Source organism: Ranitomeya imitator, chromosome 1 (assembly GCF_032444005.1).
Source record: "Ranitomeya imitator isolate aRanImi1 chromosome 1, aRanImi1.pri, whole genome shotgun sequence".
NCBI lineage: Eukaryota > Metazoa > Chordata > Amphibia > Anura > Dendrobatidae > Ranitomeya > Ranitomeya imitator.
Genome location: NC_091282.1, coordinates 127,468,367 through 127,495,658, shown reverse-complemented (window position 1 = coordinate 127,495,658; position 27,292 = coordinate 127,468,367). Strand labels below are relative to the sequence as shown.

The 27,292-nt window shown below is 44.5% G+C and overlaps 1 protein-coding gene across 1 annotated transcript in view; it reads right to left on the bottom strand.

Moving 5' to 3' along the window:
* Positions 1 to 27,292, bottom strand: part of ZNF366 (zinc finger protein 366) — a 91,633-nt gene that overhangs the window by 10,060 nt on the left and 54,281 nt on the right. Inside the window, exons 2-3 of the mRNA XM_069745372.1 lie at positions 21,339 to 22,650; positions 18,305 to 18,496 (exon numbers count right to left, since the gene is read on the bottom strand). Of these exons, the coding sequence (XP_069601473.1) occupies positions 18,305 to 18,496; positions 21,339 to 22,643 (1,497 nt within the window). The 5' untranslated portion in view covers positions 22,644 to 22,650. The remainder of the gene's footprint in view (positions 1 to 18,304; positions 18,497 to 21,338; positions 22,651 to 27,292) is intronic.

The following is a 27,292-nucleotide window of genomic DNA, read 5'->3' as shown; positions in this document are numbered from 1 at the left end:
TATTAATATTTATTCCAGCGCTATACAGCTTGAAAGCTGGTAATTCAATTACCGGCTTATTCTTTCTCCTTCCTAAACGCGACATGATTTGAGACATGGTTTACATACAGTAAACCATGTCTTCTCTCCATTTTTTTTGCAGATTCCACACTACTAATGTCAGTAGTGTGTATCTGCAAAATTTGGCCGTTCTATCTACTAAATTAACGGATTAAATGGCGGAAAAAATTGGCGTGGGCTCCCGCACAATTTTCTACGCCAGAGTAGTAAAGCCAGTGACTGAGGGCAGATATTAAGAGCCTGGAGAGGGTCCATGGTTATTGGCCCCCCCCTGGCTAAAAACATCTGCCCCCAGCCACCCCAGAAAAGGCACATCTGGAAGATGCGCCTATTCTGGCACTTGGCCACTCTCTTCCCATTCCCGTGTAGCGGTGGGATATGGGGTAATGAAGGGTTAATGCCACCTTGCTATTGTAAGGTGACATTAAGCCTAATTAATAATGGAGAGGCGTCAATTATGACACCTATCCATTATTAATCCAATTGTAGTAAAGGGTTAAATAAAACACAAACACATTATTTAAAATTATTTTAATGAAATAAAAACAATGGTTGTTGGAGTATTTTATTCTACGCCCAATCCAGTCACTGAAGACCCTCGTTCTGTTACAAAAAAAACATAATAAACCAACAATATCCTTACCCTCCGCAGATCTGTAACGTCCAACGATGTAAATCCATCTGAAGGGGTTAAAATAATTTGCATCCACGAGCTTTGCTAATGCAATGATGCTCATGGCTGCAAAAACCCCGGAAAATGAAGGTAAAGTAGGTCAATTGTTATGAACAGGTAATTCAGAACCACAATGGACCTTGAAGTTCAGAGCACACAAGGTGACCTGACATTTTCTAAAAATATAGGACAAGCTCTGAGACGTGGAAACTCTGCTGACCGCAATCCCTAATCCTAACACACCACACTAGAGGTAGCCGTGGATTGCGCCTAACGCTCCCTATGCAACTCGGCACAGCCTGAGAAACTAACTAGCCCTGAAGATAGAAAAATAAGCCTACCTTGCCTCAGAGAAATTCCCCAAAGGAAAAGGCAGCCCCCCACATATAATGACTGTGAGTAAAGATGAAATACAAACACAGAGATGAAATAGATTTAGCAAAGTGAGGCCCGACTTACTGAATAGACCGAGGATAGGAAAGATAGCTTTGCGGTCAACACAAAAACCTACAAACAACCACGCAGAGGGGCAAAAAGACCCTCCGCACCGACTAACGGTACGGAGGTGCTCCCTCTGCGTCTCAGAGCTTCCAGCAAGCAAGAAAAAACCAATATAGCAAGCTGGACAGAAAATATAGCAAACAAAAATAACACAAGCAGAACTTAGCTTATGCAGGATAGAGAGGCCACAGGAACGATCCAGGAGGAAGCAAGACCAATAGTAGAACATTGACTGGAGGCCAGGATCAATGCACCAGGTGGAGTTAAATAGAGCAGCACCTAACGACTTAACCTCATCACCTGAGGAAGGAAACTCAGAAGCCGCAGTACCACTCTCATCCACCGTAGGAAGCTTATAGACAGAACCAGCCGCAGTACCACTCACGACCACAGGAGGGAGCTTGGCCACAGAATTCACAACTGTACCCCCCCTTGAGGAGGGGTCACCGAACCCTCACCAGAGCCCCCAGGCCGACCAGGATGAGCCACATGAAAGGCACGAACCAGATCGGCAGCATGGACATCAGAGGCAAAGACCCAGGAATTATTTTCCTGACCATAACCTTTCCACTTAACCAGATACTGGAGTTTCCGTCTCGAAACACGAGAATCCAAAATCTTCTCCACAATATACTCCAATTCCCCTTCAACCAAAACCGGAGCAGGAGGATCAATAGATGGAACCACAGGTGCCTCGTATCTCCGCAACAATGACCTATGGAACACGTTATGGATGGAAAAAGAAGCTGGAAGAGTCAAACGAAAAGACACAGGATTAAGAACCTCAGAAATCCTATATGGACCAATGAAACGAGGCTTAAATTTAGGAGAGGAAACCTTCATAGGAATATAACGAGATGACAACCAAACCAAATCCCCAACACGAAGTCGGGGACCCACACAGTGCCTGCGGTTAGCAAAACGTTAAGCCTTCTCCTGGGACAAAGTCAGATTGTCCACTACATGAGTCCAAATCTGCTGCAACCTATCCACCACAGTATCCACACCAGGACAGTCCGAAGACTCAACCTGCCCTGAAGAGAAACGAGGGTGGAACCCAGAATTGCAGAAAAACGGCGAAACCAAAGTAGCCGAGCTGGCCCGATTATTAAGGGCGAACTCAGCCAAAGGCAAAAAGGACACCCAATCATCCTGATCAGCAGAAACAAAACATCTCAGATATGTTTCCAAGGTCTGATTGGTTCGTTCAGTCTGGCCATTTGTCTGAGGATGGAAAGCCGAGGAAAAAGACAAATCAATGCCCATCCTAGCACAAAAGGCTCGCCAAAACCTCGAAACAAACTGGGAACCTCTGTCAGAAACGATGTTCTCTGAAATGCCATGTAAACGAACCACATGCTGGAAAAACAACGGCACCAAATCAGAGGAGGAAGGCAATTTAGACAAGGGCACCAAATGGACCATCTTAGAGAAGCGATCACAAACCACCCAAATGACCGACATTCTTTGAGAGACGGGGAGATCCGAAATAAAATCCATAGAGATATGTGTCCAAGGCCTCTTCGGGACCGGCAAGGGCAAAAGCAACCCACTGGCACGAGAACAGCAGGGCTTAGCCCGAGCACAAATCCCACAGGACTGCACAAAAGAACGCACATCCCGCGACAGAGACGGCCACCAAAAGGATCTAGCCACCAAATCTCTGGTACCAAAGATTCCAGGATGACCAGCCAACACCGAACAATGAACCTCAGAGATAACTTTATTCGTCCACCTATCAGGGACAAACAGTTTCTCCGCTGGGCAACGGTCAGGTTTATTAGCCTGAAATTTTTGCAGCACCCGCCGCAAATCAGGGGAGATGGCAGACAAAATTACCCTCAATTTAAGAATACCCGCCGGCTCAGGCAAACCTGGAGAATCGGGCACAAAACTCCTAGACAGGGCATCCGCCTTCACATTTTTAGAGCCCGGAAGGTACGAAACCACAAAGTCAAAACGGGAGGAAAACAGCGACCAACGAGCCTGTCTAGGATTCAACCGTTTGGCAGACTCGAGATAAGTCAAGTTTTTGTGATCAGTCAAGACCACCACGCGATGCTTAGCTCCCTCAAGCCAATGACGCCACTCCTCGAATGCCCACTTCATGGCTAGCAACTCTCGATTGCCAACATCATAATTACGCTCAGCAGGCGAAAATTTCCTGGAAAAGAAGGCGCATGGTTTCATCACAGAAACAGAACTTCTCTGCGACAAAACAGCCCCTGCTCCAATTTCGGAAGCATCAACCTCGACCTGGAACGGAAGCGAAACATCTGGTTGGCACAACACAGGGGCAGAAGAAAAATGACGCTTCAACTCCTGAAAAGCTTCCACAGCAGCAGAAGACCAATTGACCACATCAGCACCCTTCTTGGTTAAATCAGTCAACGGTTTAGCAATGCTCGAAAAATTAGCGATGAAGCGACGATAAAAATTAGCAAAGCCCAGGAACTTCTGCAGACTCTTCAGAGATGTTGGCTGAGTCCAATCATAAATGGCCTGAACTTTAACAGGGTCCATCTCGATAGTAGAAGGAGAAAAAATGAACCCCAAAAATGAAATCTTCTGAACACCAAAGAGACACTTTGACCCCTTCACAAACAAACAAAGAATTAGCACGCAGGACCTGGAACACCATTCTGACCTGCTTCACATGAGACTCCCAATCATCCGAGAAGACCAAAATATCATCCAAGTATACAATCAGGAATTTATCCAGGTACTCTCGGAAGATGTCATGCATAAAGGACTGAAACACTGATGGAGCATTAGAAAGTCCGAATGGCATAACCAGGTACTCAAAATGGCCTTCAGGCGTATTAAATGCTGTTTTCCATTCATCGCCCCGTTTAATACGCACAAGATTATACGCACCACGAAGATCTATCTTGGTGAACCAACTAGCCCCCTTAATCCGAGCAAACAAATCAGACAGCAGCGGCAAGGGGTACTGAAATTTGACCGTAATTTTATTTAGAAGGCGGTAATCAATACAAGGTCTCAGCGAACCATCCTTCTTGGCCACAAAAAAGAACCCTGCTCCCAATGGCGACGATGACGGGCGAATATGACCCTTCTCCAAAGACTCCTTCACGTAACTCCGCATAGCGGCGTGCTCAGGTACAGATAAATTAAACAGTCGACCCTTAGGAAACTTACTACCAGGAATCAAATCGATAGCACAATCACAATCCCTATGCGGAGGTAGGGCATTGGACTTGGGCTCATCGAATACATCCCGGTAATCAGACAAGAACTCTGGGACCTCAGAAGGGGTGGATGATGAGATAGACAGAAATGGAACATCACCATGTACCCCCTGACAACCCCAGCTGGACACAGACATAGATTTCCAATCTAAGACTGGGTTATGGACTTGTAGCCATGGCAACCCCAACACGACCACATCATGCAGATTATGCAACACCAGAAAGCGAATATCCTACTGGTGCGCAGGAGCCATGCACATGGTCAGCTGGGTCCAATACTGAGGCTTATTCTTGGCCAAAGGCGTAGCATCAATTCCTCTCAATGGAATAGGACACTGCAAGGGCTCCAAGACAAACCCACAGCGCCTAGCATACTCCAAGTCCATCAAATTCAGGGCAGCGCCTGAATCCACAAATGCCATGACAGAATAGGAAGACAAAGAGCAGATCAAAGTAACAGACAAAAGAAATTTCGACTGTACCGTACCAATGGCGGCAGACCTAGCGAACCGCTTAGTGCGCCTAGGACAATCGGAGATAGCATGAGTGGAATCACCACAGTAGAAACACAGCCCATTCTGACGTCTGTGTTCTTGCCTTTCAGCTCTGGTCAAAGTCCTATCGCACTGCATAGGCTCAGGTTCATGCTCAGATAATACCGCCAAATGGTGCACAGATTTACGCTCGCGCAAGCGTCGACCGATCTGAATGGCCAAAGACATAGACTCATTCAGACCAGCAGGCATAGGAAATCCCACCATGACATCCTTAAGGGCTTCAGAGAGACCCTTTCTGAAAATAGCTGCCAGTGCACATTCATTCCATTGAGTGAGCACGGACCACTTTCTAAACTTCTGACAATAAATCTCTATCTCATCCTGACCCTGACAGAGCCAGCAAATTTTTCCATGCCTGATCCACTGAATTGGGTTCGTCGTACAGCAATCCGAGCGCCAGAAAAAACGCATCAATACTACATAATGCAGGATCTCCTGGCGCAAGGGAAAATGCCCAGTCTTGAGGGTCGCCACGTAATAAAGAAATAATGATCTTAACTTGTTGAACTGGGTCACCAGAGGAGCGGGGTTTCAGAGCCAGAAATAGTTTACAATTATTTTTAAAATTCAAAAACTTTGCTCTATCGCCAGAAAATAACTCAGGAATAGGAATCTTAGGTTCTAACATAGGATTCTGAACCACTAAATCTTGAATATTCTGTACATTTATAGCGAGATTATCCAACAAAGAGAACAGACCTTGAATGTCCATGTCCACACCTGTGTTCTGAACCACCCTGATGTAAAGGGGAAAAGAAAGACAGAACACAGTGCAAAGAAAAAAAAAATGGTCTCAGAACTTCTCTTTTCCCTCTATTGAGAAGCATTAGTACTTTGGGCCTCCAGTACTGTTATGAACAGGTAATTCAGAACCACAATGGACCTTGAAGTTCAGAGCACACAAGGTGACCTGACATTTTCTAAAAACATAGGACAAGCTCTGAGACGTGGAAACTCTGCTGACCGCAATCCTTAATCCTAACACACCACACTAGAGGTAGCCGTGGATTGCGCCTAACGCTCCCTATGCAACTCGGCACAGCCTGAGAAACTAACTAGCCCTGAAGATAGAAAAATAAGCCTACCTTGCCTCAGAGAAATTCCCCAAAGGAAAAGGCAGCCCCCCACATATAATGACTGTGAGTAAAGATGAAATACAAACACAGAGATGAAATAGATTTAGCAAAGTGAGGCCCGACTTACTGAATAGACCGAGGATAGGAAAGATAGCTTTGCGGTCAACACAAAAACCTACAAACAACCACGCAGAGGGGCAAAAAGACCCTCCGCACCGACTAACGGTACGGAGGTGCTCCCTCTGCGTCTCAGAGCTTCCAGCAAGCAAGAAAAAACCAATATAGCAAGCTGGACAGAAAATATAGCAAACAAAAATAACACAAGCAGAACTTAGCTTATGCAGGATAGAGAGGCCACAGGAACGATCCAGGAGGAAGCAAGACCAATACTAGAACATTGACTGGAGGCCAGGATCAAAGCACCAGGTGGAGTTAAATAGAGCAGCACCTAACGACTTAACCTCATCACCTGAGGAAGGAAACTCATTAGCCGCAGTACCACTCTCATCCACCGAAGGAAGCTTATAGACAGAACCAGCCGCAGTACCACTCACGACCACAGGAGGGAGCTTGGCCACAGAATTCACAACAGTCAATGACCTATATTTACCTTCATTTGCGGTGAGGCGCCCTCTGCTGGATGTTTCTAGATCGTGGGAACTTTCCTAGAAAGCTGCCAGGCTCGAGTTCATATGAGGACAACCAGCAGAGGGCGCCTCACCGCAAATGAAGGTAAATATAGGTCATTGACCTACTTTACCTTCATTTTCCGGGGTTTTTGCAGCCATGAGCATCATTGCATTAGCAAAGCTCGTGGATGCAAATTATTTTAACCCCTTCAGATGGATTTACATCGTTGGACGTTACAGATCTGCGGAGGGTAAGGATATTGTTGGTTTATTATGTTTTTTTTGTAACAGAACGAGGGTCTTCAGTGACTGGATTGGGCGTAGAATAAAATACTCCAACAACCATTGTTTTTATTTCATTAAAATAATTTTAAATAATGTGTTTGTGTTTTATTTAACCCTTTACTACAATTGGATTAATAATGGATAGGTGTCATAATTGACGCCTCTCCATTATTAATTAGGCTTAATGTCACCTTACAATAGCAAGGTGGCATTAACCCTTCATTACCCCATATCCCACCGCTACACGGGAATGGGAAGAGAGTGGCCAAGTGCCAGAATAGGCGCATCTTCCAGATGTGCCTTTTCTGGGGTGGCTGGGGGCAGATGTTTTTAGCCAGGGGGGGGGGCCAATAACCATGGACCCTCTCCAGGCTCTTAATATCTGCCCTCAGTCACTGGCTTTACTACTCTGGCGGAGAAAATTGTGCGGGAGCCCACGCCAATTTTTTTCCCCATTTAACCCTTTAATTTAGTAGATAGAACGGCCAAATTTTGCAGATACAGACTACTGACATTAGTAGTGTGGAATCTGCAAAAAAAATGGAGAGAAGACATGGTTTACTGTATGTAAACCATGTCTCAAATCATGTCGGGTTTAGGAAGGAGAAAGAAAAAGCCGGTAATTGAATTACCGGCTTTCAAGCTGTATAGCGCTGGAATAAATATTAATATATATACATATATGTGTCTCACTGACATATATATATATATATATATATACCTATTCTATGTGTACACATTTTTTCTACCTATTGGACTGTAAGCTGTAAGTGTGATTTTACTGTACACCGCACTAAATTACCGGCTTTTCTCTCTAACACTGCTGCGTATTTCTCGCAAGTCACACTGCTTGTCCGTGTGTAATCCGTATTTTTCACGCTTCCATAGACTTTCATTGGCGTATTTCTTGCGCAGTACGGTGACAAACGCAGCATGCTGCGATTTTCTACGGCCGTAGAAAGCCGTATAGTACGGATCAGTTTAATACGGCAGATAGGAGCAGGGGCAGATAGGAGCAGAGGCAGATAGGAGCAGGGGCATAGAGAATAATTGTGCCGTATTTTTTGCGAGTTTTACGCACGTAGTTTCTGCGCTCTTACATCCGTAAAACTCGCAAGTGTGACGGCGGCCTTAGCCTTAGCACTAGCACAGGAAGGCAAATATTTCACCAGCAGGAACAAGAAAGTCTGACCAAATCAGAAGCAGCTGAAATGGAGCTGCATGTTCCTGACCAGCATAGAAAGGATTGTTAACCTTTACAGCAACAGAGGAAACTAAATCCATTTAACCCCTTAACGTCTGCCGATACGCCAATATGCCTTTTAAATTAAGGGTACTTATGCCTCTGGGGGGGCGCAATACACTTATCTCTCAGCGCTGTTAAAAAGCTACGCTGAGAAATAAGTGTATAGCGCCTACCAGAGTTGTAATTTCTCTAGGGTCTCAGCTACAAGGGGTAGCTGAATCCCCAGAGAATATGATTCGGGTCGGTTTTTACCGACCCCAGTGTTGCAATCGCCGTTATTAACGGAAAAACGGCGATCGTAAGAAAAAAAGAGGCTGATTTCCCAATGAAGCAGTGGTGACTTTGGTACATGCAATTGAGATATGTCCTGCATATTCCTGCATGAATAATCAGAACTACAATTCTAGTTAAAGAGAACCTGTCACCCCACCAGGCGTTTTTAACTAAAAGAGCCACCTTGTGCAGCACTAATGCTGCATTCTGTCAAAGTGGCTCTTTCAGTTGGGGTCCCTGCCAACGCTGAACTATTCGTTTTTAGAATTTGCCTTTTCTACCTGTAGTTTGTCAGGGGGGCATGTCTTTTCCCCCTGACACAAACGCCTCCCAGCCATCCCTCAGGGCCTCCGTGCGCTGGGTGCCGCCTCCACTTCCTTCATTAATGTCCCCGGCACCTGCGCTGTAAGTTCCCATCATGTGATGGGAGTTGAAGGGCAATGCAAACTGCGCATGCCTGAAAAAAAACCTTACAGCGCAGGCGTCGGGGATGTTAATGAAGGAAGTGGAGGCGGCATACGGAGGCCCTGAGTGATGGCTGGGAGAGGCGTAGCTAGGGGTTCAGCTCAGGGGGGGCGAGATATCTGAGTGGGCCCCTAACCCCTGACTACAACTACGGTGTGGCACTGTAATTGCGTGTATAAGAACCTCAGCCGATGATCCCCCTGTAACTAAAAAAAACTCCACAAAGACCATCACTACCAGTCCTACGGAACATAGATCACTGCACAGTTACAGATGGTGACTTACCACTGACGTTCTTTCTGATGGAGTCGTCACTTTTCCCGTCTTTTCCAACTGACCCAGACCGACATGACAACTTCTTCCAGCAACGACTCGGCTACAGAGAATACAACAAAGACACATTTCACTTCTCATATTCCAGCCATCACCATCTACTGAGCCGCTGCTGCCGTATGTGTCCTTATTACTGCCCCTGATACCCCAATACTGAGCCACTGCTGCCGTATGTGTCCCTATTACTGCACCCGATACCCCAATACTGAGCCTCTGCTGCCGTATGTGTCCCTATTACTGCACCCGATACCCCAATACTGAGCCTCTGCTGCCGTATGTGTCCCTATTACTGCCCCTGATACCCCAATACTGAGCCACTGCTGCCATATGTGTCCCTATTACTGCACCTGATACCCCAATACTGAGCCGCTGCTGCCGTATGTGTCCCTATTACTGCACCTGATACCCCAATACTGAGCCGCTGCTGCCGTATGTGTCCCTATTACTGCACCTGATACCCCAATACTGAGCCGCTGCTGCCGTATGTGTCCCTATTACTGCACCTGATACCCCAATACTGAGCCACTGCTGCCGTATGTGTCCCTATTACTGCACCTGATGCCCCAATACTGAGCCTCTGCCGTATGTGTCCCTATTACTGCACCTGATGCTCCAATACTGAGCCTCTGCTGCTGTATGTGTCCCTATTACTGCACCTGATACCCCAATACTGAGCCGCTGCTGCCGTATGTGTCCCTATTACTGCACCTGATGCCCCAACACTGAGCCACTGCTGCCGTATGTGTCCCTATTACTGCACCTGATACCCCAATACTGAGCCGCTGCTGCCGTATGTGTCCCTATTACTGCACCTGATACCCCAATACTGAGCCACTGCTGCCGTATGTGTCCCTATTACTGCATCTGATACCCCAATACTGAGCCGCTGCTGCCGTATGTGTCCCTATTACTGCCCCTGATACCCCAATACTGAGCCGCTGCTGCCGTATGTGTCCCTATTACTGCACCTGATGCCCCAACACTGAGCCGCTGCTGCCGTGTCCCTATTACTGCACCTGATACCCCAATACTGAGCCGCTGCTGCCGTATGTGTCCCTATTACTGCACCTGATACCCCAATACTGAGCCACTGCTGCCGTATGTGTCCCTATTACTGCACCTGATACCCCAATACTGAGCCGCTGCTGCCGTATGTGTCCCTATTACTGCACCTGATACCCCAATACTGAGCCACTGCTGCTGTATGTGTCCCTATTACTGCACCTGATACCCCAATACTCAGCCACTGCTGCCGTATGTGTCCCTATTACTGCCCCTGATACCCCAATACTGAGCCGCTGCTGCCGTATGTGTCCCTATTACTGCACCTGATACCCCAATACTGAGCCTCAGCTGCCGTATGTGTCCCTATTACTGCACCTGATACCCCAATACTGAGCGGCTGCTCCATATAGGTCCCTATTACTGCACCTGCTGTGTGGTACAAAAGCATTGTTCCTCATACTGCTTCACATAGTAATGCCACCATTGTGCTCTTACATACTAAAATGTCTATGTGCCTTCACAGTAGCCCCAAACCCTTTACAGCCCCCACACTGGTCCCAACACTGTATATACACCCCTACACTGTATCATGGCCCGACAGCAGCTACCAAACTGTATAACGGCCTTTGCATTATCTCTCACACTGTATAATGACCCCCGCAGTAGCTCCCATGCTGTATAATGGAACTTGCAATAGCTCCCACTCTTTAGAATCAGGTCACTGTCTGTCCCTGTCTGTGGGCTGCTACTTTTACAGGCCTGATATACTTAACAAAGAGCTAAATAGAAGAAAATAGAAACAGCCAGTGGGTGCGTATAGAGGCCAGTGTATTGGTATAGCTTCCAGAATTTATCCAGGTAACATAGTAACATAGTAACATAGTTAGTAAGGCCGAAAAAAGACATTTGTCCATCCAGTTCAGCCTATATTCCGTCATAATAAATCCCCAGATCTACGTCCTTTTACAGAACCTAATAATTGTATGATACAATATTATTCTGCTCCAGGAAGACATCCAGGCCTCTCTTGAACCCCTCGACTGAGTTCGCCATCACCACCTCCTCAGGCAAGCAATTCCAGATTCTCACTGCCCTAACAGTAAAGAATCCTCTTCTATGTTGGTGGAAAAACATTCTCTCCTCCAGACGCAAAGAATGCCCCCTTGTGCCCGTCACCTTCCTTGGTATAAACAGATCCTCAGCGAGATATTTGTATTGTCCCCTTATATACTTATACATGGTTATTAGATCGCCCCTCAGTCGTCTTTTTTCTAGACTAAATAATCCTAATTTCGCTAATCTATCTGGGTATTGTAGTTCTCCCATCCCCTTTATTAATTTTGTTGCCCTCCTTTGTACTCTCTCTAGTTCCATTATATCCTTCCTGAGCACCGGTGCCCAAAACTGGACACAGTACTCCATGTGCGGTCTAACTAGGGATTTGTACAGAGGCAGTATAATGCTCTCATCATGTGTATCCAGACCTCTTTTAATGCACCCCATGATCCTGTTTGCCTTGGCAGCTGCTGCCTGGCACTGGCTGCTCCAGGTAAGTTTATCATTAACTAGGATCCCCAAGTCCTTCTCCCTGTCAGATTTACCCAGTGGTTTCCCGTTCAGTGTGTAATGGTGATATTGATTCCTTCTTCCCATGTGTATAACCTTACATTTATCATTGTTAAACCTCATCTGCCACCTTTCAGCCCAAGTTTCCAACTTATCCAGATCCATCTGTAGCAGAATACTATCTTCTCTTGTATTAACTGCTTTACATAGTTTTGTATCATCTGCAAATATCGATATTTTACTGTGTAAACCTTCTACCAGATCATTAATGAATATGTTGAAGAGAACAGGTCCCAATACTGACCCCTGCGGTACCCCACTGGTCACAGCGACCCAGTTAGAGACTATACCATTTATAACCACCCTCTGCTTTCTGTCACTAAGCCAGTTACTAACCCATTTACACACATTTTCCCCCAGACCAAGCATTCTCATTTTGTGTACCAACCTCTTGTGCGGCACGGTATCAAACGCTTTGGAAAAATCGAGATATACCACGTCCAATGACTCACCGTGGTCCAGCCTATAGCTTACCTCTTCATAAAAATTGATTAGATTGGTTTGACAGGAGCGATTTCTCATAAACCCATGCTGATATGGAGTTAAACAGTTATTCTCATTGAGATAATCCAGAATAACATCCCTCAGAAACCCTTCAAATATTTTACCAACAATAGAGGTTAGACTTACTGGCCTATAATTTCCAGGTTCACTTTTAGAGCCCTTTTTGAATATTGGCACCACATTTGCTATGCGCCAGTCCTGCGGAACAGACCCTGTCGCTATAGAGTCCCTAAAAATAAGAAATAATGGTTTATCTATTACATTACTTAGTTCCCTTAGTACTCGTGGGTGTAAGCCATCCGGACCCGGAGATTTATCTATTTTAATCTTATTTAGCCGGTTTCGCACCTCTTCTTGGGTTAGATTGGTGACCCTTAATATAGGGTTTTCATTGTTTCTTGGGATTTCACCTAGCATTTCATTTTCCACCGTGAATACCGTGGAGAAGAAGGTGTTTAATATGTTAGCTTTTTCCTCGTCATCTACAACCATTCTTTCCTCACTATTTTTTAAGGGGCCTACATTTTCAGTTTTTATTCTTTTACTATTGATATAGTTGAAGAACAGTTTGGGATTAGTTTTACTCTCCTTAGCAATGTGCTTCTCTGTTTCCTTTTTGGCAGCTTTAATTAGTTTTTTAGATAAAGTATTTTTCTCCCTATAGTTTTTTAGAGCTTCAATGGTGCCATCCTGCTTTAGTAGTGCAAATGCTTTCTTTTTACTGTTAATTGCCTGTCTTACTTCTTTGTTTAGCCACATTGGGTTTTTCCTATTTCTAGTCCTTTTATTCCCACAAGGTATAAACCGCTTACACTGCCTATTTAGGATGTTCTTAAACATTTCCCATTTATTATCTGTATTCTCATTTCTGAGGATATTGTCCCAGTCTACCAGATTAAGGGCATCTCTAAGCTGTTCAAACTTTGCCTTCCTAAAGTTCAATGTTTTTGTGACTCCCTGACAAGTCCCCCTAGTGAAAGACAGGTGAAACTGCACAATATTGTGGTCGCTATTTCCTAAATGCCCAACCACCTGCAGATTTGTTATTCTGTCAGGTCTATTAGATAGTATTAGGTCTAAAAGTGCTGCTCCTCTGGTTGGATTCTGCACCAATTGTGAAAGATAATTTTTCTTGGTTATTAGCAGAAACCTGTTGCCTTTATGGGTTTCACAGGTTTCTGTTTCCCAGTTAATATCCGGGTAGTTAAAGTCCCCCATAACCAGGACCTCATTATGGGTTGCAGCTTCATCTATCTGCTTTAGAAGTAGACTTTCCATGCTTTCTGTTATATTTGGGGGTTTGTAACAGACCCCAATGAGAATTTTGTTACCATTTTTCCCTCCATGAATTTCAACCCATATGGACTCGACATCTTCATTCCCTTCGCTAATATCCTCCCTTAAAGTGGACTTTAGACAAGACTTTACATAGAGACAAACCCCTCCTCCTCTCCGATTTTTACGATCCTTTCTAAACAGACTGTAACCCTGTAAGTTAACTGCCCAGTCATAGCTTTCATCTAACCATGTCTCGGTTATTCCCACTATGTCAAAGTTACCTGTAGATATTTCTGCTTCTAGTTCTTCCATCTTGTTTGTCAGGCTTCTGGCGTTTGCGAGCATGCAGTTTAGAGGATTTTGTTTTGTTCCAATCTCCTCACTGTGGATTGTTTTAGAAATGTTCTTACCTCCCTTCTGAGTATGTTTTCCTGGGTCGTCTTTGTACGAGTCTAATGTTTTTCTTCCCGTCCCCTCTTCTTCTAGTTTAACGCCCTCCTGATAAGTAGGTAAGGCTACTTTCACACTTGCATCGGTACGGGGCCATCGCCATGGGTCAGCCCGATGTACCGCTGGACAGTGTGTTAAATGTAGCACAACGTGGGCAGCGGATGCAGTTTTACAACGCATCCGCTGCCCATTGCGATTAGCGGGAAGGAGGGGGCAGAGTTTCGGCCATGCATGCGCGGTCGAAAATGGCGGTCACGACGCACAAAAAAAGTTACATTGAACTTTTTTTGTGCGTCGCGTCTGCCAAAAACACTACGCATCCGTTGCACGACGGATGCGATGTGTGGCCATACATCGCAATGCGTTGCTAATGCAAGTCAATAGAGAAAAAACGCATCCTGCGGGCAACTTTGCAGGATGTGTTTTTTCTCCAAAACGACGCATTGCGATGTACGCCTAATAACGCAAGTGTGAAAGTAGCCTAACCCTAAAAAAATACTGTTGTCTGGACAAGATCCCAAAGAGGGAAAAGGAAAGGAGCCAACCAGAAGAAAGAGGGGGAGGTAGAATATTACTTCTAAAGAAGAAAGTACACCCCCTGGCTCGTCTACTCCCCTCTTTTTCCCTTCTCCCCCTTTGGGGTCTTGTTGTTTAGACTGAGTATATGCTCAGGGGCCCGCACCCATATGTGATTTTCTATACACACTTATTTATGATGCTTTTTTCTTCTGTCTGGCTATTTATCACACTGTATAAACTCACTGAAACTTTTATTTTAATAAAAGGTTTTATAATGGGGGTTTTGTGTTTACAACCTTGGAAATACTGATATGAGATCATACAGACACTGGACTGATAGATCCTGACCCCGGCTATATGACTGCATTTTATATATATATATCTATATCTATACATATATATCTATCTCCTATAGCCGGGGTCAGGATCTATCAGTCCAGTGTCTGTATGATCTCATATCAGTAAATCCAAGGTATATATACTGACAAGACTGGTCAGTAATGTGCACTGATAGACGTGACCCCGGCTGCAGGACCCCACAGATGAGGATATGTTTCTTTCCTATATATAAAAAGGAGACGTGTATCCTCATCTGTGGGGTCCTGCAGCCGGGGTCACGTCTATCAGTGCACATTACTGCCCAGTCTTGTCTGAGGAACCATTAGATTCAGCTGCTCTCCAGTGTTTCATAGACTGCAGATACAGTATGTGGCTGGGTCTTCTGGAGAGAAGCAGCGTCCTGTCACCTCCTCCCTGCACAGTGCAGACACCTCAGCTCAGAAGTGTGAGCTGTTACTTACAGCACTGTGTCCCCTGTCCTGCTCCTCTCTGGAGGGAAGCCCCAGCGCCATGGTCCTGACTTCTCTGCCACAGACACGTTCACTGAGCGTGCAATGTGGGCATGTCTGCTGGACACAGGTACAGTGTCAGCACTGGGGGAAGCTTCACTGCCTGTCTCCAGCCCCTGCCTGAGGTAGAGCAGGGAGATCGTATCTCCTGCTCTATCACCAAGCTAATTAAGTGTAGCTCCAGGTGAGCCCCTGTGAGCTGTGGGCCCGGGGCGGCCGCACCCCCTGCCCCCCTGGTAGCTACGCTACTGCTGGGAGGTGTTTGTGTCAGGGGGGAAAAGACATGCCCCCCTGACAAACTACAGATAGGAAAGGAAAATTCTAAAAACGAATAGCTCAGCGTTGGCAGGGACCCCAACTAAAAGAGCCACCTTGACAGAATGCAGCATTAGTGCTGCACAAGGTGGCTCTTTTACTTAAAAACGCCTGGTGGGGGGCTGGGGTGGGTGACAGGTTCCCTTTAACCGTAAAGTCTTTTGCATCTCAGCTCTACATCCTTTTCTCCTTTTCAACTCCTGACTCAGGTGCTCTGATCCCCCCTTCCTGCCAAGGAGTTTGGAGTGAGGTAGAATTGTAGTTCTAATGAAGACTTATGTAGGGAAAAGAGACTTCCTGTTTCTGCATAGAGCTTAGAAGGATTTATCTAGTTTGTTTTTAATCACGTGATGTTATAGACCTCATGGAAAACAGAAGAATTAACTGGGTAGAAGGGAAAAATGAGCAATTATAAGCATGCAGTGCTATATAATATGATGATTGCAATATCTTAAGAGGATGATGGAAGGAATGATGGAATGCTTACTTACAGGGAACCTACCAGGACCATTTCACTATGGAAATTAGCTATGCAGCTTAATAGGTCCCAGTAGAGCAATAAAAAAAAATCAAGTTTTGATGCATGTAAATTAGCCTGGACATACTGTACATTGGGGTGATTCAGTGCACTATGAGAACAGCAATACACTTCCATGACACTTAGTCTGTGACTTCAAAGCTTGATTCTCAGCTCTCACAATAGATTAGTACAAAACTGGTATCATTACTGTTGCTGTACAAGGAAGTATATAGTTTCTGTCTTCAAATTGTCCTGACAGATTCCCTTCAATATAGACACTAGTCGTAATATGCTTATTATTCTATTCTGCTGGTGGATGCTGTTCTTCTAATAAGTTCGGCCTCCTGCTTGTGGCAAAATCCTTCTTCCACAGCTTATGGTAAAACTAGACCCATATTAATTTAATCCATATTCTTTGCAATGAATAAGGATTAAATTCCGAAATGCGTTTGCCAGATTGGCATATTCTTTGTTTAATCCATGCACATCGGTGCAATTTTTTTATGGATAATCTTCAATAAACACTTCTAATTTTACTACGCTGGATTTTTCAATATTTTTTCTATTTATTTCAATAGAACACAATATTTCTCTGCAGTGCTGGGTATCAGGGCATAAAGCGATAGGTTATGTTCCAACCCATCCCTGGTCTTTTTCAAACATTGCTGTGACCGGACGGCCAAGTAGGAGAGATGAACTACTCTGCACACGCTACCACCACAGTTCATGGCACAGACACAAAGATGACCCACCGCAAAGGTAATACTCTCAATGAAGTCATAGTTCCGGCATAATGAATGCAGGGATTACACCTGTAATGTAAGCAGCGATATCTTTCAACAGATATCCCAACACAGAAAAAATGACCAAAGTGACCTAATAATAATAATGCCATACCAAGAGAGAGCCCTGTGCACAGTGCCCCAGGCTGTGAATAAACAAAAAAAAAACATAGCTCTGTCTAGCGCCAGCCTATTTAGTACTTGGAAGTGACACGTGAGCAGCTATGTTAGTGGTTGATGCCACTCTAAAGACATCGGCACCAATGAAGCTCTCTGTTCATTGCTGATTATCCCTTCAAGATGAGCAAACTAGACACTTTGTAGGAAACTTTAGCTTTCTGGAAGATTTGATCTTTTCTGGAAGTCTCTCAGACATATATTGAGGGTATGTAGGTAACAGTGAAAAAATGCCCCATACCTATTAAATGTGAATTCAGCACTAATTCTGTTCACATTTATAGTTTTATGAAAACACCTATTATTACATGGAGGTTAATGATGGAGTGGAGTTCGCCAGGCTGACCGAACTCAATTGTATTCTGCAGGATGTTTCTTTTTTACTTTAAAATGGTAAAAAAAAAATCAGATGATTATTAATATAATTTATTTTTTTTCAATCTCCCAGAGACTCCAAATGATAAAAAAAATCATATTGAATTTCTTAAAAAAGAAAGTTTAATCGTAATAAAACTAAAGTAAACTGATGCAAATCTATTTTTTCCCATTAAAAATACGGTACATGAACCCATGGAAACCGGCGGATCCTATTATTGATCCACAGTCAATAATTACAATTTGAAGTACGGTAGATTCATTATAGACTTCATGGATCTGTTACAATTAAATTGGAAATAGAATATATCATAAGTGCCATAGAAAGAATAGGATCCAGCACGATCAAATTTTTAGCAAAAAACATACTTAAATAATACTGCAAACTAAGCCCTTGTAGAGTTATATCCAGGCGTGAAATGCCTAAGTACAGGACTTCTCTAAGCAATGATGCACTATTTGTACTTTTGCTAGAATAGAGTATTGCACCAACAGTGGATAGATTCTAGTAAGCGATAGCTGCCAACAAGTAATTAAAATAATGAAATAATTAAATTACCTATTGCATAACCTTCAGGTCAGCACGTTTTCTCACCTTACACTTGAATGGCTTAATATCAGAGTGGACGATCATGTGTGCCTTAAGAGTCTGTTTCTGGACGAAGCTCTTGAAGCAGAGATGACACTGGTAGGCTCGGATGTTGGTGTGAATCAGGATGTGCCGCTTCATGTTTGCCAGAAGAGTAAATTCTCGACCACAGATCCCACACTTGTGTTCTTTCACACCCTAAATACATGAAGAAGCAAATGAGTTTTGAGTTCTTTCTAAGGTGGGTTTAATCGGTGGGAGCGTTTGGTTTCTCAGCTCACTGGCACTCAGTCCCAATGCAAGTGAATGAGCGTGAGCTGCTGTAGCGGGTACAGTCACCAACCGTATGTGCCTGGCATTACAATAAAGGGGACCAGTTCCATGGCTTTATATTTGGCTAAAACTTTCACTAATCAAATATTGATGCCCAACCTAAAGACAGAACACCGATATTAAAGTCCTGGAAACTGGAGCTGCTTGACCATAACGCCATTCTAACTGGTTGTCTCCAGAGCCCCTTTCTCACAATCTGCTGGCATTGGACCCCCAGTAATCAGAAACTGTGATAAGTTTTTATGGTGGGCCAACCAATATAAGTTCAACAGCCTCTGGCCGCAGGGAACGGGGGCAGTACAGGTTCACCTCCAGGATAATTTTGGCCCTTATGCAGCATATTTCCAGTGGGCCACGTTTTGTAAGATCTCACATGCTTCAGTAACATTGCAGACAGCAAACCCCAAATTGGTGACAGATGGCATCTGTCAGAATCAAACGTCCAGATGTATGAGTTAAATGGAAGAATTAATGTGTTATGAACATAGTATTGACTTCTGCACTGAGCAGTGAAGTTGCTGGATGGTTGCAGGCTATGAGAGTGTGTAAACGATCATTTTTGCTGAAATGTCTGATCAGATTTTCTCAAAGTCAGAACTTGTCATGTTACGGGAACCTGTCCTGGACACTGTCACACTGGAGTGCTGGGTACCACTGCCACAGGTCACACAATGAAAACCAGATGCTTTTAGTTAAAGTAGGGAGAGCTTTGGTGTGTAATGAAGATGCCTGTGCCCCCAGGTCTCTGTGTGAACAATTGTGAACATGTCATGTGTATGCTCATCTAAGGTCGGGGTCACACTTACCGTATGGAAAATCGGTCCGATTCTCCCTACTGAGTGTTGCACAAGTGTTCTCCATATGGTCATCCATGTGTAATGTGTTTGCAATGCAATGATAAGATTTTCTCGTACTTATGCATCCGTATGACATCTGTATGACATGCGTATGGCTTTACATTTCTCACTGATTTTCCTCATTGAATTTAATGGCTCAATAGGCTGAAATGCGGAAAATGTGTATTTCTCGCTAATCACACGGATGGTCCGTGTGGTGTCTGATTTTTTTGTCGCACCCATAGGCTTGCATTGGTGAGACTCGGACAAGATACGCATGCGATTTCACATGCACGTCGAATACGCCTGAGAAAAAATACAGTTATGTGAGCTGCCCCATAGATTAACAGTGGTCCGAGTGCTATGCGATGTTTGCTTGCAAAGCACTTGTCCGTATTCTACGCTAGTGTGACACCGGCCTTATGGTGCGAATACTGAGCTGCTGGGCTTGACAGATGTACAAACATGGCTGACATAATGGTCGTCAGTAGGCCCTACACTGCCATGACAGTGCTATTGTTACCTCTCCATCGCACCACAGGGACCTCACCTAATTTCAAACCACTTAAAGTGTTTTTCTCTTTTAAAGAAAATCCCAGTCCCTGGCCAGATATGAGGGAAGAGATGTTGATTGGTGGAAAGTTTTGTGTGTGAGTGTGATAAATTAAAATTTTAATCTAAAGCCGATAGTCAGCCATGACAATGACTGGAACAAGGTGGAGGCACTGGTGGAGTTACTCACCCTACCCATGTCCAGAGCTGAGTCTCCACCACTTCTCCCGGGGTCTGTTGTTGATTGCAGCGCTGACGTTACATTGACAGCACAGCAGCCAATCACTGAGCTCGGCGGCTGTGCCTGTATAGAATGAACACCGCTCTCAGAGCCGCTGAGCTCCATGATAGGATGCTTGGCTTTCAAAGTGTTATTAGCTCTAAAGCGATGAGAAATACGCTGAGAAGCAACGGAGACTGAGCACTGAACCCAGAGACGTTGAGTAAAATGTGATTTGATTTTATTCTAATAAACTCAACCTAACAACTGGGATTTTCTGAAAGGAAACACATCCTTTAATTGTGCACAAACAAGAAGAAAAGAAATTAGGCACTCACCTGGTCCTTTATGATCAATTTATTTAATCCATATTAGAATGGTATCCACATTTCAATAAAATACAATGTGCTGTGTGAAGGTGGCAGGGGAGTGAGCAGAAGAACAAGCCTGACGGACTATGGCTGTTTCGCACTGTTCATGCTCTTCTACGGGTCCATAGAAGCTCATGAGTAGCGTGAAACGGCCGTAGTCCGTCTGGCTTGTTCATCTGCTCACTCCCCTGCCACCTGCACACCGCACATTGTACTTTATTGACATGTGGATACCATTCTAATATGGATTAAATAAATTGATCATAAAGGACCAGGTGAGTGCTCCATTTCTTTCCTTCTTGTTTGTGCACAATATGAACACTTTATGCATATGCACCACCCTGAAGAGGTGCTGAATATTGAAGTGTGAGGAGTCATTTATATTTAACAAAGCACAGCTACCAGCTGACAACATTGGTGCCAAATTTCCCAAAGTTATTTATACAAATCCTCTAATCGCCATTGTCACAATTAACAACACCATATGAGGGATCAAATTGCTGTAACAAGACCTAGCTCTGATTATAGCACCCAAACACCCATTCTGGGTACTAAAAAACTAAAATCATGGCTAAGTGGACCCCTTATGTGTAGTGGGCCCCTCAACTGCCTGCATTTGCTAAGTGCCGATGCCAACAGTTTCCACACATGTTGATATTAATTGTATGCATAGATAAATGCTGAAACAGATCTGATAAACTGTTAATTCAGTGATGGTTACAACTTACCTTATGTGTCAGTGAATGCTGCTTTAGATGATGCGGTTGTACAAATTCCATGCCACACTCGGTGCAGATATGTGGCCGGATGTCCTTGTGTTTCATTATGTGATTCTGCAGTTGGCTTGGGTATTGAAATACTTTATCACATTCACTACAATTGTACTGAACGGGGCCCCTGTGGGCTGTCAAGTGTCTTTTAAGTTGTGCCAGTGTTGGAAAGTCAAGTCCGCACTCCACACAGATATTTTCTCTCCCACTCTCGTGCTTGGACTCATGGACTTTAAGTTCACTTGGATAGGCAAACCCTCTGCCACATATTCTACAGTTGTAAGGTTTCACTTCACTGTGTTGCATCATGTGGCGCTTTAAATGACTGGTTTGGGTAAAAGCTTTATTGCACACTTGGCACTTATGGGGTCGGGTGCCCTGGTGAGTTAACATATGTGTATGCAAATGACTGAGCTGTTTAAAGAACTTGCCACAACGTGAACAAGCATGGGGTTTGATGCCACTGTGCCCTAAAATATGTGTCACCAAATTATATTTAGATGTATAGGACTTTTCACACATTGGACATTTCCAACGTTTGTGATCGCCCACCTCCACGTAGAAGCTTTCATCAATCTGAACGTTGACATCAACCCTCTCCACCTTCTGTTTTTTATCCTCATGCCCCTTGATTTGTCTTTTATCCAGAGCATCATCTGCTGGGCGGCCTGTATCAGAAGCTTGATGTTCATGCATGGTTTGAGTGGGCACGTGGAAGGGAAACACAATGCCAGGGTAATTTTTGTGAAATAATGGATAAGAAGGGTGTAGACATAGTGATCCAGTAGGCCACATTGCACTTGTTCTTATAGGTTCTTGATTTAAAGGATTAATCCAAAATGGGTCCATAGTTCTGTAATATTGAAGACCAATATTGGGCAAATCAACCATTTTGGCATTGTAGCTTGATATGGGTGGTAGATGATAAAACAAGGGCAGATGAGATGGGACAAAACGCTTTGTTTCTTCTTCTGTCTGAATGCAGAGTTTGTCGTCTTCATGATCATGGGGCATCTTAGATGGCAAATTCTTTCTTTTACGTGACCCATTTTCTAGTACTTCGTGCAAATGGTGCAAATTATTTTCTGGATGGCCATATTGGTAGTGTGGAAAGTGATGTGGATATCCCTGAAGGAAGGGAGATGGTCTACACTTCACGATGGATGGCATTGCTTGTCTGATGAGTGGAAAAACTGGAGGTTTCTTAATGTCAGCATTAAGAGAGGAAGTATAATCTTTTTCTATGTATGTAACATTCTGCATAGTTCAGCTGAAAGAAGAGAAATATCAATGGGGTAAAACAAATCTGAAATTCAATCAGCTATAGTTCAAGGTATAACTCTAAATAGTAATATACAGTATGTACAGGAAAGACTCTCTAAAAGAAAACCACTTTACCCCCAAATGACTAAGCCTATTTTGATTAAAGACACAGGAATTGTCTTTTCTTTTTGTGTCCCATCACTAAATTCAAAGGGTCCTGCCATTTTTTGGCAATGTGACATAGTTGGGCCTCATTTTTTCTATGGAATGAGTTGTGTTTTTAACAGTATAATTTGGGGTACATTTAACTAATTGATTAACAACAGTAATAATAACTATTTTTATTATTATACTGAGCCAACATATTTCGCAGCACCATACAATTCAGAAGATACGTGCACAAGCCAAATGAGACATTAAAGATTATCACATAAATTTAGCAACTCAAACAAGAGGAGGTCTGTAAGGAAGTAGGGAATGACACAACAGGTAAAATGTGCTTCCATTGTACGGTCCAGCCATCTTTCATAATAAATAAAGGTCTTCATGTAAACCTGTAAGGACCAGTCATCTGCCATTATCTGTGTATTTCCAGATACAAAGTGGTATTGATTGCTTGGAGGGTTTGAGAAACAGATATCAAGTGTTATGAAAGGCAATTCAGTATCACAATGGACATGGAGGTCAGAGCACATACAGTGATCTGACAATAACCCAAAATAATAGAACGAGCTCTGAGACGTGGGAACTCTGCAGACCACAATCCCTGATCCTCTCCAAACACAACTAGAGGCAGCCGTGGATTGCGCCTAACGCTACCTATGTGTTATGCTGTGCTATCAGGCAACACAGTGTGCAGTAATCAGCGCACATACAGTGATATGGCAATAACCCAAAAACAATAGAACAAGCTCTGAGACGTGGAATCTCTGCAGACTGCAATACCTGAACCTATCCTCACACAACTAAAAGCAGCAGTGGATTGCGCCTAACACTACCTATGCAACTCGGCACTGCCTGAGGAGCTGACTAGCCTGAAGATAGAAATACAAGCCTGACTTGCCTCAGAGAAATACCCCAAAGGAATAGGCAGCCCCCCACATATAATGACTGTTAGCAAGATGAAAAGACAAAACGTAGGAATGAAATAGATTCAGCAAAGTGAGGCCCGATATTCTAGACAGAGCGAGGATAGCAAAGAGAACTATGCAGTCTACAAAAAACCCTAAAGCAGAACCACGCAAAGGGGGGCAAAAAGACCCACCGTGCCGAACTAACGGCACGGCGGTGCACCCTTTGCGTCTCAGAGCTTCCAGCAAAAGAGAATAGCACAGCTGGACAGAAAAAACGGAAACAAAAACAAAGTAACACTTATCTAGCAGAGCAGCAGGCCACAGGAAAGATGCAGCAGCTCAGATCCAACACTGGAACATTGACAAGGAGCAAGGAAGACAGACTCAGGTGGAGTTAAATAGCAAGGCAGCCAACGAGCTCACCAAAACACCTGAGGGAGGAAGCCCAGAGGCTGCAATACCACTTGTGACCACAGGAGTGAATTCAGCCACAGAATTCACAACAGTACCCCCCCCTTGAGGAGGGGTCACTGAACCCTCACCAGAACCCCCAGGCCGACCAGGATGAGCCACATGAAAGGCACGAACAAGATCTGGGGCATGGACATCAGAGGCAAAAACCCAGGAATTATCCTCCTGAGCATAACCCTTCCATTTGACCAGATAATGGAGTTTCCGTCTAGAGACACGAGAATCCAAAATTTTCTCCACAATATACTCCAATTCCCCCTCCACCAAAACAGGGGCAGGAGGCTCCACAGATGGAACCATAGGTGCCACGTATCTTCTCAACAACGACCTATGGAATACATTATGTATGGAAAAGGAGTCTGGGAGGGTCAGACGAAAAGACACCGGATTGAGAATCTCAGAAATCCTATACGGACCAATAAAACGAGGTTTAAATTTAGGAGAGGAAACCTTCATAGGAATATGACGAGAAGATAACCAAACCAGATCCCCAACACGAAGTCGGGGACCCACACGGCGTCTACGATTAGCGAAAAGCTGAGCCTTCTCCTGGGACAAGGTCAAATTGTCCACTACCTGAGTCCAGATCTGCTGCAACCTGTCCACCACAGAATCCACACCAGGACAGTCCGAAGACTCAACCTGTCCTGAAGAGAAACGAGGATGGAAACCAGAATTGCAGAAAAATGGAGAGACCAAGGTAGCCGAGCTGGCCCGATTATTAAGGGCGAACTCAGCCAACGGCAAAAATGACACCCAATCATCCTGGTCAGCAGAAACAAAACATCTCAGATATGTTTCCAAGGTCTGATTGGTTCGTTCGGTCTGGCCATTAGTCTGAGGATGGAAGGCCGAGGAAAAAGATAGGTCAATGCCCATCCTACCACAAAAGGCTCGCCAGAACCTCGAGACAAACTGGGAACCTCTGTCAGAAACAATATTCTCAGGAATGCCATGCAAACGAACCACATGCTGGAAGAACAAAGGCACCAAATCAGAGGAGGAAGGCAATTTAACCAAGGGCACCAGATGGACCATTTTAGAAAAGCGATCACAGACCACCCAAATGACCGACATCTTTTGAGAAACGGGAAGGTCAGAAATGAAATCCATCGAAATATGTGTCCAAGGCCTCTTCGGGACCGGCAAGGGCAAAAGCAACCCACTGGCACGTGAACAGCAGGGCTTAGCCCTAGCACAAATCCCACAGGACTGCACAAAAGCACGCACATCCCGTGACAGAGATGGCCACCAGAAGGATCTAGCCACTAACTCTCTGGTACCAAAGATTCCTGGATGACCAGCCAGCACCGAACAATGAAGTTCAGAGATAACTTTACTAGTCCACCTATCAGGGACGAACAGTTTCTCGGCCGGACAACGATCAGGTTTATTAGCCTGAAATTTCTGCAACACTCTCCGCAAATCAGGAGAGATGGCAGACACAATGACTCCTTCCTTGAGGATACTCGCCGGCTCAGATAACCCCGGAGAGTCGGGCACAAAACTCCTAGACAGAGCATCCGCCTTCACATTTTTAGAGCCCGGAAGGTACGAAATCACAAAATCAAAACGAGCAAAAAATAACGACCAACGGGCCTGTCTAGTATTCAAGCGCTTGGCAGACTCGAGATAAGTAAGATTCTTATGATCAGTCAATACCACCACGCGATGCTTAGCTCCCTCAAGCCAATGACGCCACTCCTCGAATGCCCACTTCATGGCCAGCAACTCTCGGTTGCCCACATCATAATTACGCTCAGCAGCAGAAAATTTCCTGGAAAAGAAAGCACATGGTTTCAACACTGAGCAACCAGAACCTCTCTGTGACAAAACCGCCCCTGCTCCAATCTCAGAAGCATCAACCTCGACCTGGAACGGAAGAGAAACATCTGGTTGACACAACACAGGGGCACAGCAAAAACGACGCTTCAACTCCTGAAAAGCTTCCACGGCAGCAGAAGACCAATTAACCAAATCAGCACCCTTCTTGGTCAAATCGGTCAATGGTCTGGCAATGCTAGAAAAATTACAGATGAAGCGACGATAAAAATTAGCAAAGCCCAGGAATTTCTGCAGACTTTTCAGAGATGTCGGCTGAGTCCAATCCTGGATGGCCTGGACCTTAACCGGATCCATCTCGATAGTAGAAGGGGAAAAGATGAACCCCAAAAATGAAACTTTCTGCACACCGAAGAGACACTTTGATCCCTTCACGAACAAGGAATTAGCACGCAGTACCTGGAAAACCATTCTGACTTGCTTCACATGAGACTCCCAATCATCAGAGAAGATCAAAATGTCATCCAAGTAAACAATCAGGAATTTATCCAGATACTCACGGAAAATGTCATGCATAAAAGACTGAAAAACAGATGGAGCATTGGCAAGTCCGAACGGCATCACCAGATACTCAAAATGACCCTCGGGCGTATTAAATGCCGTTTTCCATTCATCTCCCTGCCTGATTCTCACCAGATTATACGCACCACGAAGATCAATCTTAGTAAACCAACTAGCCCCCTTAATCCGAGCAAACAAGTCAGATATCAATGGCAAGGGATACTGAAACTTAACAGTGATCTTATTAAGAAGGCGGTAATCAATACACGGTCTTAGCGAACCATCCTTTTTGGCTACAAAAAAGAACCCTGCTCCCAATGGTGATGACGATGGGCGAATATGTCCCTTCTCCAGGGATTCTTTCACATAACTGCGCATAGCGGTGTGTTCAGGCACGGACAAATTAAATAAACGACCCTTAGGGAATTTACTACCAGGAATCAAATTGATAGCACAATCACAATTCCTATGCGGAGGTAGGGCATCAGACTTGGGCTCTTCAAATACATCCTGATAATCAGACAAGAACTCTGGGACCTCAGAAGGGGTGGATGACGAAATAGACAAAAATGGAACATCACCATGTACTCCCTGACAACCCCAGCTGGTTACCGACATAGAGTTCCAATCTAATACTGGATTATGGGTTTCTAGCCATGGCAACCCCAACACGACCACATCATGCAGATTATGCAGTACCAGAAAGCGAATAACTTCCTGATGTTCAGGAGCCATGCACATGGTCAGCTGGGCCCAGTACTG